The sequence below is a fragment of the Dama dama genome, chromosome 10, assembly GCF_033118175.1.
Source record: "Dama dama isolate Ldn47 chromosome 10, ASM3311817v1, whole genome shotgun sequence".
Lineage (NCBI taxonomy): Eukaryota > Metazoa > Chordata > Mammalia > Artiodactyla > Cervidae > Dama > Dama dama.
The window spans coordinates 41,095,783-41,108,352 of record NC_083690.1 but is presented as its reverse complement, the minus strand read 5'-3'; the positions used below and the strand labels follow the sequence as shown (position 1 = coordinate 41,108,352).

Here is a 12,570-nt window from a genome sequence, read left to right as displayed (position 1 = left end):
ACACAACTCTGACATTTATAGAAATCAAGATAAAAAGCAATTTGATTATTAGTATTTTCAACACTTGAAATGCTTGACTTCCAGTAAGTAAGAATAATGAAAGATGATCTCACATTTGCCTTAGGTAGTGATGCCTTCTGGACAAAAGGATTTAAACAAAATAGTCTGAAAGAGAAGGTTTAAAACACCAAGGCCCACACTTTCACTTGGCATCAATTCTCGATTTGCTCCACAGGAGGAGAGCCAGAATATTCAAAATCCAAATTGCTAGATGGTTTTTTTTAAATTAATTTTTATTAGCACATAGCTGCCTTACACTGTTGTGTTGTTTCTGCTGCCAGCAAAGTGAATCAGCTATACTAGTGCTAAGTCACCTTGGGTGAGTCCGACTCTTTACGACCCCAGGGACTGCAGCACGCCAGGCTGCTCTGTCCATGGGATTCTCCAGGCAAGAATCCTGGAGTGAATTTCCACGCTCTCCTCCAGGGATCTTCCCGACCCAGGGGTAGAATTCGCCATCTCTCACGTCTCCCGCACTGGCAGGCGGGCCCTTTACCACCAGCGCCGCCTGGGACGCCCTGGGCCGAGCCCCCTCTGCTGTGCGGTCGGCTCTCACTAGGCCCAGTTTTGTTGTTTTTTTTTTTCACTGGTCCCTGTTTTGCACACAGCAGGGTGTTATGTCAGGCCCGACCTCCTGACTGACCCCGCCCCCCACCCTCCTCGGCATCCAAGTTTGTTCCCCGCATCCGTGTCTCCGTTTCTGCTTTGCAGTTAAGTTCGCTAGATGGTTCCTTTCTAATGCTTCTATTTATTTGTACTACAAAACATGCTTTCTTTTCTTTGCAGGAATTTATCTTTCTACGTTATGTTTTTCTTGGGCTCATATGAAAGTTCGTTTGTATTCTCTGACTGTGTCATACTAAGACAGTATGTTTGACCGTATATATGTATGTAAGAGATGTAAATACATACACGAGTATATAATCAAGCCAAGCATGGCCACAGGCTTTTCGGCAGCAAAAGAAAGCTGGCCTAGGATCTGACTGGTCACAGAGACCTTGGGAAGCGTAAAATTCAGTATATCACCCGGATGAGCTCTCTGTGTCTCAAGGAACAAACCGCGTGTTTCCCTCACTCCGGCGGCTTGGGAAGGAGAGCCCAGGAGGCCGTCAGGGTGCCCTGCGGCCGGGGGCTCAGCAGCGCAGGGAGGGCCCAGGACCTGCGCCCCGTGGGGCCTCCGCCCAGACCCAGGAGTGAGCCCCAGCACGAGATGGAGCCGGGGCAGAAGGGCGTGCCTCAGTGATCCTGAGTATTCAGAGAAGACAGACGTGGCTGAGCCTCCTCCAGGACACCCGGGAAGGAGGCCTTCAGAGAACCCCTTCCGAGGCAAGCTGGTCATACTTACTCAGGGATGTGGGTGGAGGTTTGTGGAAACTTTTCCTTTTTGCTTTCTGAAAGAAAGAAGAGATGGTTGAGCCTTCTCAGGCAGCCGGAACGGCCCCAACCACACAGCAGAGGAGTGCTCAGAATTAGGGGCGTGGGGGGTGGTGGATTAAGCAGCCGACACCAAGAGGCCAAGCAGAGTTCAAGTGGGGAGCAGGGGGGCGCCCCCAGCACAGGAGCGGGCAGCCCGGGGGAGGCGCCCCCAGGACCCAGAGATGGAGGTTGGGGGACACCCACTGGTGGGACGTGAGACGGGGACGCGGGGCAGCGCTGGCCCATCTGGAGGACCACTCCCCCGACAGCCCGGGCCAAACACGGAGCTGGGCCCCACCCAGGCTCGCCCCCGGGCCCCTTCCATGCCTCCACCCTCTGTTTCACTCCAGACAGGGAACCCCGCTCAGAACACTGAGATCCCAGGAGACTGGCTCGCATCCCTCTCCCTCCCAGGAGCATCTTGGCCATGTCCTGAGTGTCAGGGAGGGAACCCTCTCCTCTGCAGAGGCCCCGCTCCTCAGACCGCGGACCGGACCGGGGTGCTCCCCCTGGAGTCCTCAGTGCTGCGGGGGCGGGAACGCGCTGGGCCCTCTGTCACATGTCCAGGGGGCTCTGCTCCCTCCCCTCCACGGCAGGACTGGGGGGCTGGGGGCAGGGGTGGGGGCGTGCAGGCCAAAACCAGACTGCAGGCTAAGAGCTTGTCATCAGCCTCAAACGCACTCTGCTCACAACTGACTTCTGTAGAAGTCGTAAAATTACCGTCTCAGTCGCTCAGACCCAGCTGAGGGCACCTGGAATCTGTGATCTGGCTCTGAACACACGTTTGTGGGGAGACCCGCGTTTGTGGGGAGACGCGCGGGAGTCAGGCGGGTGAGCGAAACGCCAGCCCCCCGACTGCACTCACCGTCTCAGAGTCAGAGTCAAAGGTGATTGCAGACAGACTGTCATCCCCCTGGAGGAAGAGAGGCAGACAGTGAGACGGTTGGGTGCGCTCACACAGCGGGAACCGCTGGGCCGAGCTGCCGGGGGAGCCCGCGTCCAGCAGGGGGGACACAACACTCGGTGTGGGCGGCGGCCGGGTGGTCCACCGCATCCGAAGGGACGGTGGAGACACGAAGCGAAGCTCTGCTGGCGGGCCAGCTCCAGGCCTGTCAGTCCAGCAACAGCACTGCCACAGAATCGACAGATGGTTTTTTTTTTTTTAAATTTAATTGAAGTACAGTTGCTTTAAAAGATCTTTTTCCATTATAGGTTATTGCAAGATACTGAATGAGTGCCCCGTGCCATACATTTTTTTTCTGTTTTATAGACAGTTCAGTCACTCAGTTGTGTCCGACTCTTTGCGACCCCACAGCACGCCAGGCCTCCCTGTCCATCACCAACTCCCGGAGCCCACCCAAACCCATGTCCACTGAATCGGTGATGCCACCCAACCATCTCATCCTCTGTCGTCCCCTTCTCCTCCAGCCCCCAATCCTTCCCAGCATCAGGGTTTTTTTCCAATGAGTCAGCTCTTCGCATCAGGTGGCCAAAGTATTGGAGTTTCAGCTTCAGCATCAGTCCTTCCAATAAACACCCAGGACTGATCTCCTTTAGGATGAACTGGTTGGATCTCCTTGCAGTCCAAGGGACTCTCAAGAGTCTTCTCCAACACCACAGTTGAAAAGCATTAATTCTTTGACGCTCAGCTTTCTTCACCGTCCAACTCACATCCTTACATGACCACTGGAAAACCCACAGCCTTGACTAGGCGGACCTTTGTTGGCAAAGTAATGTCTCTGCTTTTTAATATACTATCCAGGTTGGTCATAACTTTCCTTCCAAGGAGTAAGCGTCTTTTAATTTCATGGCTGCAATCACCATCTGCAGTGATTTTGAAGCCCCCAAAAATAAAGTCTCACACTGTTTCCACTGTTTCCCCATCTATTTCCCATGAAGTGATGGGACCAGATGCCATGATCTTAGTTTTCTGAATGTTGAGCTTTAAGCCAACTTCTTCACTCTCCTCCTTCACTTCCATCCAGAAGCTTTTTAGTTCCTCTTCACTTTCTGCCATGAGGGTGGCGTCGTCTGCATATCTGAGGTTATTGATATTTCTCCTGGCAATCTTGATTCCAGTTTGTGCTTCTTCCAGCCCAGCGTTTCTCATGATGTACTCTGCATATAAGTTAAATAAGCAGGGTGACAATATACAGCCTTGACGTACTCATTTTCCTATTTGGAACCAGTCTGTTGTTCCATGTCCAGTTCTAACTGGTGCTTCCTGACCTACATACAGGTTTCTCAAGAGACAGGTCAGATGGTCTGGTATTCCCATCTCTTTAAGAATTTTCCACAGTTTACTGTGATCCACAGTCAAGGGCTTTGGTATAGTCAATAAAGCAGAAATAACTGTTTTTCTGGAACTCTCTTGCTTTTTCGATGATTCAGCGGATGTTGGCAATTTGATCTCTGGTTCCTCTGCCTTTTCTAAAACCAGTTGAACATCTGGAAGTTCATGGTTCACGTATTGCTGAAGCCTGGCTTCGAGAATTTTGAGCATTACTTTACTAGTATGTGAGATGAGTGCAATTGTGCGGTAGTTTCAGCATCCTTTGGGATTGCCTTTGTTAGGGATTGGAATAAGAACTGACCTTTTCCAGTCCTGTGGCCACTGCTGAGTTTTCCAAATTTGCTGGCATATTGAGTGCAGCACTTTCACAGCATCATCTTTCAGGATCTGAAACAGCTCAACTGGAATTCCATCACCTCCACTAGCTTTGTTCGTAGTGATGCTTTCTAAGGCCCACTTGACTTCACATTCCAGGATGTCTGGCTCTAGGTGAGTGATCACACCATTGTGATTATCTGGGTCATGAAGATCTTTTTTGTACAGTTCTTCTGTGTATTCTTGCCACCTCTTGTTTATATCTTCTGCTTCAGTTAGGTCCATACCATTTCTGTCCTTTATTGTGCCCATCTTTGCATGAAATGTTCCCTTGGTATCTCTAATTTTCTTGAAGAGATCTCTAGTCTTTCCCATTCTGTTGTTTTCCTCTACTTCTTTGCATTGATCACTGAGGAAGGCTTTCTTTGCTCTTCTTTGGAACTCTGCATTCAGATGGGAATATCTTTCCTTTTCTCCTTTGCTTTCGATTCTCTTCTTTTCACAGCTATTTGTAAGGCCTCCTCAGACAGCCATTTTGCTTTTTTGCATTTCTTTTCCATGGGGATGGTCTTGATCCCTGTCTCCTGTACAATGTCACGAACCTCCATCCATAGTTCATCAGGCACTCTGTCTATCAGATCTAGTCCCATAAATCTATTTCTCACTTCCACTGTAAAATCATAAGGGATTTGATTTAGGTCATACCTAAATGGTCTAGTGGTTTTCCCTACTTTCTTCAATTTAAGTCTGAATTTGGCAATAAGGAGTTCATGAGTTATAGACGGTAGTGTCTATTAATCTCACACTCCTAGTTTATCCCTCCCCCAGTGAACGGTTCTTGATAAAAGCATTCCATCTTTGCATCAGAGCATAAGGACCCTATAACTGCATCCTGGAGGGAGTGAATCAGCGTCACCCAGCATCACCAGTGCCTGCGTTGTCTTCGCGCACAGAGGTTCCTGCCTTCCGGTTCCGGCGATCTGACCTGGCGCAGGGAGCAGAATAAAATCTGTCCTATCATCAGAATAAAGGGAACTTGCCCAAGTGGATGATGTGTCTGTTAACACACTTAGGCTTACGTCCTAAAAACACAGAAAGCAGAACGTTTCAAATCCATTCCCTATACTATTATTGTTGTTTAGTCTCTCATTCGTGTCCAACTCCTTGCAACCCCAAGGACTGTAGCCCACCAGGCTCCTCTGTCCACGAGATTCTCCAGGCAAGGATACTGGAGTGGGTTGCCATTTCCTTCTCCAGGGGAGCTTCCCGACCCAGGGCTCAAACCCACGTCTCCTGCATCGGCAGGCGGATTCCGAGGTACAAACGGCAAATGACAAGCATACTGTATACACAGTGAATTCTACCCGGTGCTCCGTGGTGACCAAAACGGGAAGGACATCCAGAAAAGGGCACACGTGAACAGGTGTGGCTGACTCACTTCACCGCGCAGAAGAAAGCAACACAACAGGGGAATGGAGCCATATCCAGTAAAAACATTTGTAAAGTAGCAAATGACAGTTACAGACGGAAGTCTTCACGTAACAAACTGCAGGAGAATGATGTGGAAAACTAAGGCAGGGGCATCAGGGCGGCTGGGTGAAGGCCGCCTTAGCCCCCAGCGTCACAGCACGGGCCTGCCAGCCACCAGGGTGAGCTGTCAACAGCCCCACAGGAAAGCGGCAACGCTTTCTCATGTGAACACGTGTCACAATTCTTCGTTCTGAATAAAACCTTGAAGACTTTTTAAGGGCCTGAAATTTCAACAAGGGAAGGAGGTTACCCGCGTGGTGAACAAAACCAGGCGGCCTCTGTCTCTATAGGAGGGCTCACCCACACCATCGCGTCCCCCCCGTCAGACCCCCTCAGAGTCTGCTCCTCCCCGTCTGCCGGTCAGAAGGAACTAAGCAAGGGAAATACTGCCAGTGTCTGCACTCGCCAAGCAGCCCAAGATCTATCCCTCCAGCAGGAGACCACGGACAGTGTTGGAAAAACAAAAAACACATGAATGGTCAAGGTCAATTCATTCTTCCTCTGCAAGCAGGACCTGGGCCTGCGTGGATTCCTACAGACCGCACACAAACCTCGCGCGGGGGGACTCTGCGGGGCGGCGGCTGGCGGGCAGTGCCCCGGGGGGTCCCAAAAGGCCTGGGGCAGAAACGTGGCCCTGCGTCAGCTGTGCGATGCTGGTCGCGCCATGGACCCCTCCGCATCTCAGCTTCCTCGGTGACAAGGAGGACACGTTTTCCCGTCGGGATTTTAAAGCATTAAATCTATATTAACTAAGACACTTGGGGAAGAGACACAGTGTCCAGAACAAGATGCCGGAACATACAGGGCTTCGGTTCCTAGTGAACGGTGGGGAGGCAGGGATGCCTTCACAGAGCGGGCATCTCCCAGGACGGTGCAGTGAGGAGCCTGGAAGGCCCGCTCCTCAACCAACAATCATCTAACAGAAGAAGCCACAAAGGCTATCAATCTTCATCGATTAGTGAAGATAATCAACGAATCTTGCAGTGCAGGAAATCTACTAAGTCAGGGAAGCGCCTCCAGAGTCACAGGCCCCTCGGCTCCCCAAGGACCTAAGTGACCCCAGAGCGTGGTCCTGCAGGCGGGCGGGTGCAGTCAAGACCACAGGGCTGGGTGCTGTGGGGTGTGAGCTCCTCCCCAGACACGGCAGGCTAAGACCCCCGTGTCTGTGGGGCGGGGGCTCCCTGCAGGGAGGGGCAGGAAGGAGCACCCCTCAGGGGAGACACCGCTGCCCTGCTGTGCCGGGGCCCAGGGCCCTTCTCCGGGAGAGGCAGGACGGCAGCTGTGCCCAGGGGAGGGACGGCACAGTTCCACCTGCCTGGCTCCTTTGCCAATGAAGGCAAAGTGGGGAGCGAGCCGGGGCCCCCAGCTCCAGGGTCATGGCGGCAGAAAGCTCACTGCAGAGCAGCCGCTAGTTGAAGAGCCCAGAAGCGCCTTCCTGGGGCGGCAGTCAAGCCTGAGGGTCAGGGAGGCTGGGGGCAAGGACTGGAGTGCAGCCTCGGGGCGGGCTTGGGCAGACTTGGAAGCCGCCCCCACCTGGCACCCAGGTCAACCAGCGGGTGTGAGCCCCAGTGGTGACTGAACCCCGGCAGAACGGGGGACCCCCCCCCCCAACCCGAGAGCAGACCCCAGGGAGCCAGGCTTAAACACCACTGACGGGGACTTCCCTGGCGGTCCAGGGCTGAAGACGGCGCGCTTCCCCTGCAGGGGGCACGGGTTCGACCCCTGGTTGGGGAACTAAGATCCCGTATACTGCATGCCCGAAGCGTGGCCAAAAAAATAAAAAAGGAGTATGACGACAGACATCCCAGGAGGTCTGGAGGACCACGGCACATCCATGGCTGCACTCGGGAGAGTAGGAGGGGGAAAACCACGCACGGGTTCCTGGCTGCACATGGGCAAAGATGTAAACCCCTGAACAGTGACAGCCACCTGCACACACACGCACACACACGCACGCACACGCACGCAGGGGCACACACATGCAACGGTTAACGGCAAAGATCTGACTGACCCAGGGGGTGGAACAACCTCTGACCAACAAGTGGCCTCTGCTGACCCAAGGATAACCCCAAGGTAGTTGGGCGAAAGGACTTCAAAAGGAAAAAGTCTGAGCAGGGAAACAGGCTGCACAGTGCGAGGACAACAACTTCAGAGTCAGATCAGCCAGGTCCCTCCCCAGATAAACAAACCGGAGGGCGGGCGTGGGAGGAGCTGTAATGTATCATCTAAATGTTGGGGGGCGAGCTGCGGTAACATATCATCTAAATGTCGAGCTTTCAACAAAAAAACTAAGAGACAACGGAGGACCAGGAAAGTGCGACCAACATGTGGGGCTGAGCAGGCGGCAGAAGCTCCGTGTGCAGGGCCCCGCCACGGGCCGCGGGCCTCGGAGCGGCCGCCTCTGCAAGCTCAGAGGAGGGCTATCCTGAGGCTGGGAGGACGGTGAGGCAGGGCAACCCAGTGGTTGCCCGCGAGAGGTCTGGGGGGCGGGGGGCGCTAGAGCAGGTGACAGAGAACCTCGGGAGCAGGACACGCTCTGCCGATGCTCTTACCTTGTTCTGGAGCCTGGAAGCCCTTCACCGGGGACCAGGCTCAGGCTCCCCTCACCCTGGGGCTCTGCCGGGGCCAGCGGGGCTGCTCCCCAGCACCGTACGTGCCCCATGAAGTGCACGAGCAAGCCCAGAAGCGGCTCTGCTCCCGGCGCCTGCCCTCGAGAGGGTCTCGTCTGGTTGAGAACAGATGTCAGCTCAGCAGGGAAACCGCCAGTCAGCCGGGGCCAATGGCTGCGAGCCTCCTAGCAGAGGGCTGGGCGCTGGTCCCTCCCACGGGACTGCGTTCCTGGGGACCAAGACACGCGGGCACCCGGGTGGCCTCGGAGCTGGCGTGTGTCAGGGGCTTGACAAACGCTTCTACGCCTAAGGACCTTTGGAGCAGCGGGGTTTCCAACAGCACAAGGTGAAAACAACCGAGGAAAAGCAAGGAAGTGTTATTTACTCAGTCGTGTCTGACTCTTTGCGACCCCATGGACTATAGCCCACCAGGCTCCTCTGTCCAGGAGATTCTCCAGGCAAGAATACTGGAGTGGGTTGCTATTCCCTTCTCCTGGGGATCTTCCCAACCCAGGGATGGAACCCAGGTCTCCTATATTGTAGGCAGATTCTTTACTGTCTGAGCCAACAGGGAAGTCCAAAAGGAAGGAAGTGGAGAGTTAAAATACGAGTATCCTATTAGGTTAGAACCTCTTGATAAAAATGAAAGAGGAGAGTTGAAAAAGTTGGCTTAAAACTCAACATTCAGAAGATCATGGCATCTGGTCCCATCAGTTGATGGCAAATAGATGGGGAAACAATGGAAACAGTGAGAGACTTTATTTTTGGGGGGCTCCAAAATCACTGCAGATGGTGACTGTAGCCATGAAATTAAAAGACGCTTGCTCTTTGGAAGAAAAGTTATGACCAACCTAGACAGCATATTAAAAAGCGGAGACATTACTTTGCCAACAAAGGTCCGTCTAGTCAAAGCTATGGTTTTTCCAGTAGTCATGTATGGATGTGAGCGTTGGACTATAAAGAAGCCTGAGTGCCAAAGAACTGATGCTTTTGAACTGTGGTGCTGGAGAAGACTCTTGAGAGTCCCTTGGCCTGCAAGGAGATCCAACCAGTCCATCCTAAAGGAAATCAGTCTTAAATATTCATTGGAAGGACTGATGCTAAAGCTGAAACTGCAATCCTTTGGCCACCTGATTCCAAGAACTGACTCATTTGAAAAGACCCTGATGCTGGGAGAGATTGAAGGCGGGAGGAGAAGGGGACAACAGAGGATGAGATGGTTGGATGGCATCACCGATTCAACGGACATGAGTTTGAGTAAGCTCCGGGAGTTGGTGATGGACAGGGAGGCTTGGCTTGCTGCAGTCCATGGGGTCGCAAAGAGTCGTACACGACTGAGCGACTGAACTGAAATGATTAGGTTAGAAGTTTTACTTTTTAATTTTATTTAAAAAATATTATCTTTCCATTTTTGCATGAATAATACTTGTGAAGATTTTTACACATACATTTATTTATTTTGGCTGTGCTGCAGGTCACATGGATCCTTAGTTTCCTGACCAGGGATCAAACCTGTGCCCCCTGCAGTGGAAGCTCAAGGGTCCTAATCACTGGACCGCCAGGGAATTTTCAAGTTAGAGTTTTTGTTTTTTCATTTTATTTATTTAAAAAATATTTCTTTCTTTCTTTGGCTGTGTTGGGTCTTAGTTGCAGCACACAGGATCTTTGATCTTCCTTGGGGCATGCGGAATCTTTTTAGTGGCGACACATGGGATCTTTAGTTGTGGCATGTGAACCCTTAGTCCTGGCACTTGGAATCTAGTTCCCTGACCAGGGATTGAACCCAGACCTCTTGCATTGGGAGTGAAGAGCCTTAGCCACTGGACCCACCATGGAAGTCCCCCAAATTAAGAGTTAAAAAATTTTTTTAAGTGAAGTATAGTTGATTTACTATATTATAGTTTCAGGTGTACAATAAACTGATCCAGTTATATTATATACATATTTTTTTTTCAAATTCTTTTCCATTATAGGTTATAAGATATTGAACGTAGTTCCTTGTGCTATACAGTCAGTCCTTGCTGTTTAGAATTCAGCTTTTTGAGATTCCATATATACGTGAGATCATACAGCATTTGTCATTATCTGTTTGATGTATTTCTCTTTCTCTTTTTTATGAGACTGATGTGCTGCCCACTGCACTAAGAAGGCTGACTCTCTTTCTCTTTTTTAAATGGAAGTACAGTTGATTTACAACGTTGCATTAGTTTTAGGTATACAACAAAGTGATTCAGTTATACATATATATATAAACTTGGTTTTTAAGACATGTTTTTGAAAACGTAGGTATGGGAAGATGCTAACAGTAAATTAAACGGCAAGAATTACAAAACAATATAAATAGGACCCCAAGTTTTAAAAGCCATATGGGAAGAAAAAATGCGTTGAAAAAATATCAGAAAGAAATATACCATGGAGAAGGAAATGGCAACCCACTCCAGTATTCTTGCCTGGAAAAGTCCATGGACAGAGGAGCCTGGAGGGCTGCAGTCCATGGGATTACATGACTGAGCGTGTGTACACGAGGGTGGAGGGAGATGGGTTGGTAGCAATAAAGTGCTAGAACTAAAAAAAAAAAAAAAAAAGAGAGAAATATACCAAACATTAACTGTGGTTTTCTGTAGGCAGTTAGAGTACGGGTAATTGACTTTCTTTACTGGGCATGAATAACCTTTACAGTCACAGTATGAGGAGCTACTTTTTAAAGGTGAAGAAGCAGTAACGGAGACCAGAGCAGGCGGCAGGCCCTCCAGGGGAGGCCGGACTCGGTGCCTTGGGGAACAAGTGGCAGGAGCCCTGAGCCCCCACTTGGGGAGAGTGCCGGGCAGCCCTGCTGGGTTCTGCCATCTCCTCCCAGAGAAGGAAGCAACCGTGAGTCAAGTGCCCTCTCCTGGAGCCCTCCAAACCCTTCCCACTGTGGCAGGAGTGAATTCAGACCGGGACCACTGCCTGCAAGGCTCTCCGCAGTCAGGGCCACGGCTCCCTTCCATCCACACATGTCGCCCAGTGAGATCCCAGCAAGCTCTCTTTCGTGCCCTGGAACCCTGCACTTTCCCACCTCAGGACCTTTGCACCTGCTGGCCCCGGCGTCTCAGATCTTCACCCGGCTGCCTCCTTCTCATCGGGGACATCAGGGCACTCCAACTTCTCAGGGGCTGCTCCTGGCACCCAACCTAAAGCAGCCCACCACCCCGCCTCCCTGACATGGGCTGTTTTATTTTCTACAGGGCACTTTCTGACTTGATGGACACGATCCGTTTTGGGGTTTGTTTTTTTTTTTTTTTTGCCTTGTTTTCCCTCACCCCCACCCCGGGTCCCGTCACGCCGCCACCGGAATGCAGTGTATTCACCCACAGTGGTATCTACAGTTGATGGCTGACGCCCCAGAAACACTGGGTGAAGGAAGAGTTGAGAACACGCTCGCTCTGACCCGGGGGAGCCACCCTGGGCGGGCGGCACCTCCTCCGGGAAGCCTGCCCTGATCGGCGCCTGGGGTTCCTCCTTCACATCCGGCACGGCTCGGGTCCCTCGCCCCGTCCGAGGCCCCCAGCCCGGGAATCGCCGGGTGGGCGGGCACTTACGCAGTGAGCTCCGCCACCCCGGCGGGCCGCGATCGCAGGCTCCGCTCAGGCCCGGCTTCGCAGGCGCCGAGCGGCGCGGGCGCAGCGTCCGGGAGGGCTTCCTGGAAGCGGCGGCCAGGGCGAGGACGAGTGGGGCACTAGAGGCGGCTGGAGGCCGGGCGAGGGGCGGCGGCCAGAGGTCCGCTCTTATGCCGTGACAATAATGGCTGCGGTCACCGGCGGCCGCTGGCCCTGCGCCCCTTCCCTCCGGCCCGCGCCTCGGCGTGGGAGGCATCGAGGGCGCGCCCCGCCCCGCCGTCCGCGCTTACCGTCTCCGAGGCCGGCTCCGCGGTGCCCAGCGACATGGCGGCGGCGCTGCCCGATCGCCCCCGGGCGCGGCGGGCGCGGCCGTCCGGTTCTGGGGCTCCGCAGGCCACCCGGCTGTCCGCAGCCTCTCCGCCGGCCCGCGCGCCCGCCGCGACCCCGCTTCCATGGCAACGGCGCCAGCCCGCCGAGCCCCGGATGTGGCGAGCCCGGCCGACTCTACCTGCACCCGGGGACACCCTCTGGCCGACCGGCTGCGCGCCCAGAGTGTGGGGCGGAGAGCGGGGCGGAGCTGGAATAGCATTCTGCCGCCGAGGCGGCACCGCGACCCTGCGCGCTAGTCACCAGAGCTGGTTATTAATAAATATTTAGTAGGTTAACGCTGAGAGGGACAGGGAGCCTGTGCCGTGTCCACAACCTGCTAGCTCTGAATGCCTGGCATCGAGAAAACCATCTTCCTAAT

General features: G+C 53.1%; 1 protein-coding gene across 2 annotated transcripts in view; it reads right to left on the bottom strand.

Moving 5' to 3' along the window:
• Positions 1–12,213, bottom strand: part of IQCE (IQ motif containing E) — a 41,255-nt gene extending 29,042 nt beyond the window's left edge. For both annotated transcript variants that reach the window (XM_061153786.1, XM_061153785.1), the window contains exons 1-3: positions 12,113–12,213; positions 2,342–2,389; positions 1,406–1,451 (exon numbers count right to left, since the gene is read on the bottom strand). In XM_061153786.1, the coding sequence (XP_061009769.1) occupies positions 1,406–1,451; positions 2,342–2,389; positions 12,113–12,148 (130 nt within the window). In that variant the 5' untranslated portion in view covers positions 12,149–12,213. The remainder of the gene's footprint in view (positions 1–1,405; positions 1,452–2,341; positions 2,390–12,112) is intronic.
• Positions 12,214–12,570: the final 357 nt, after the last annotated feature.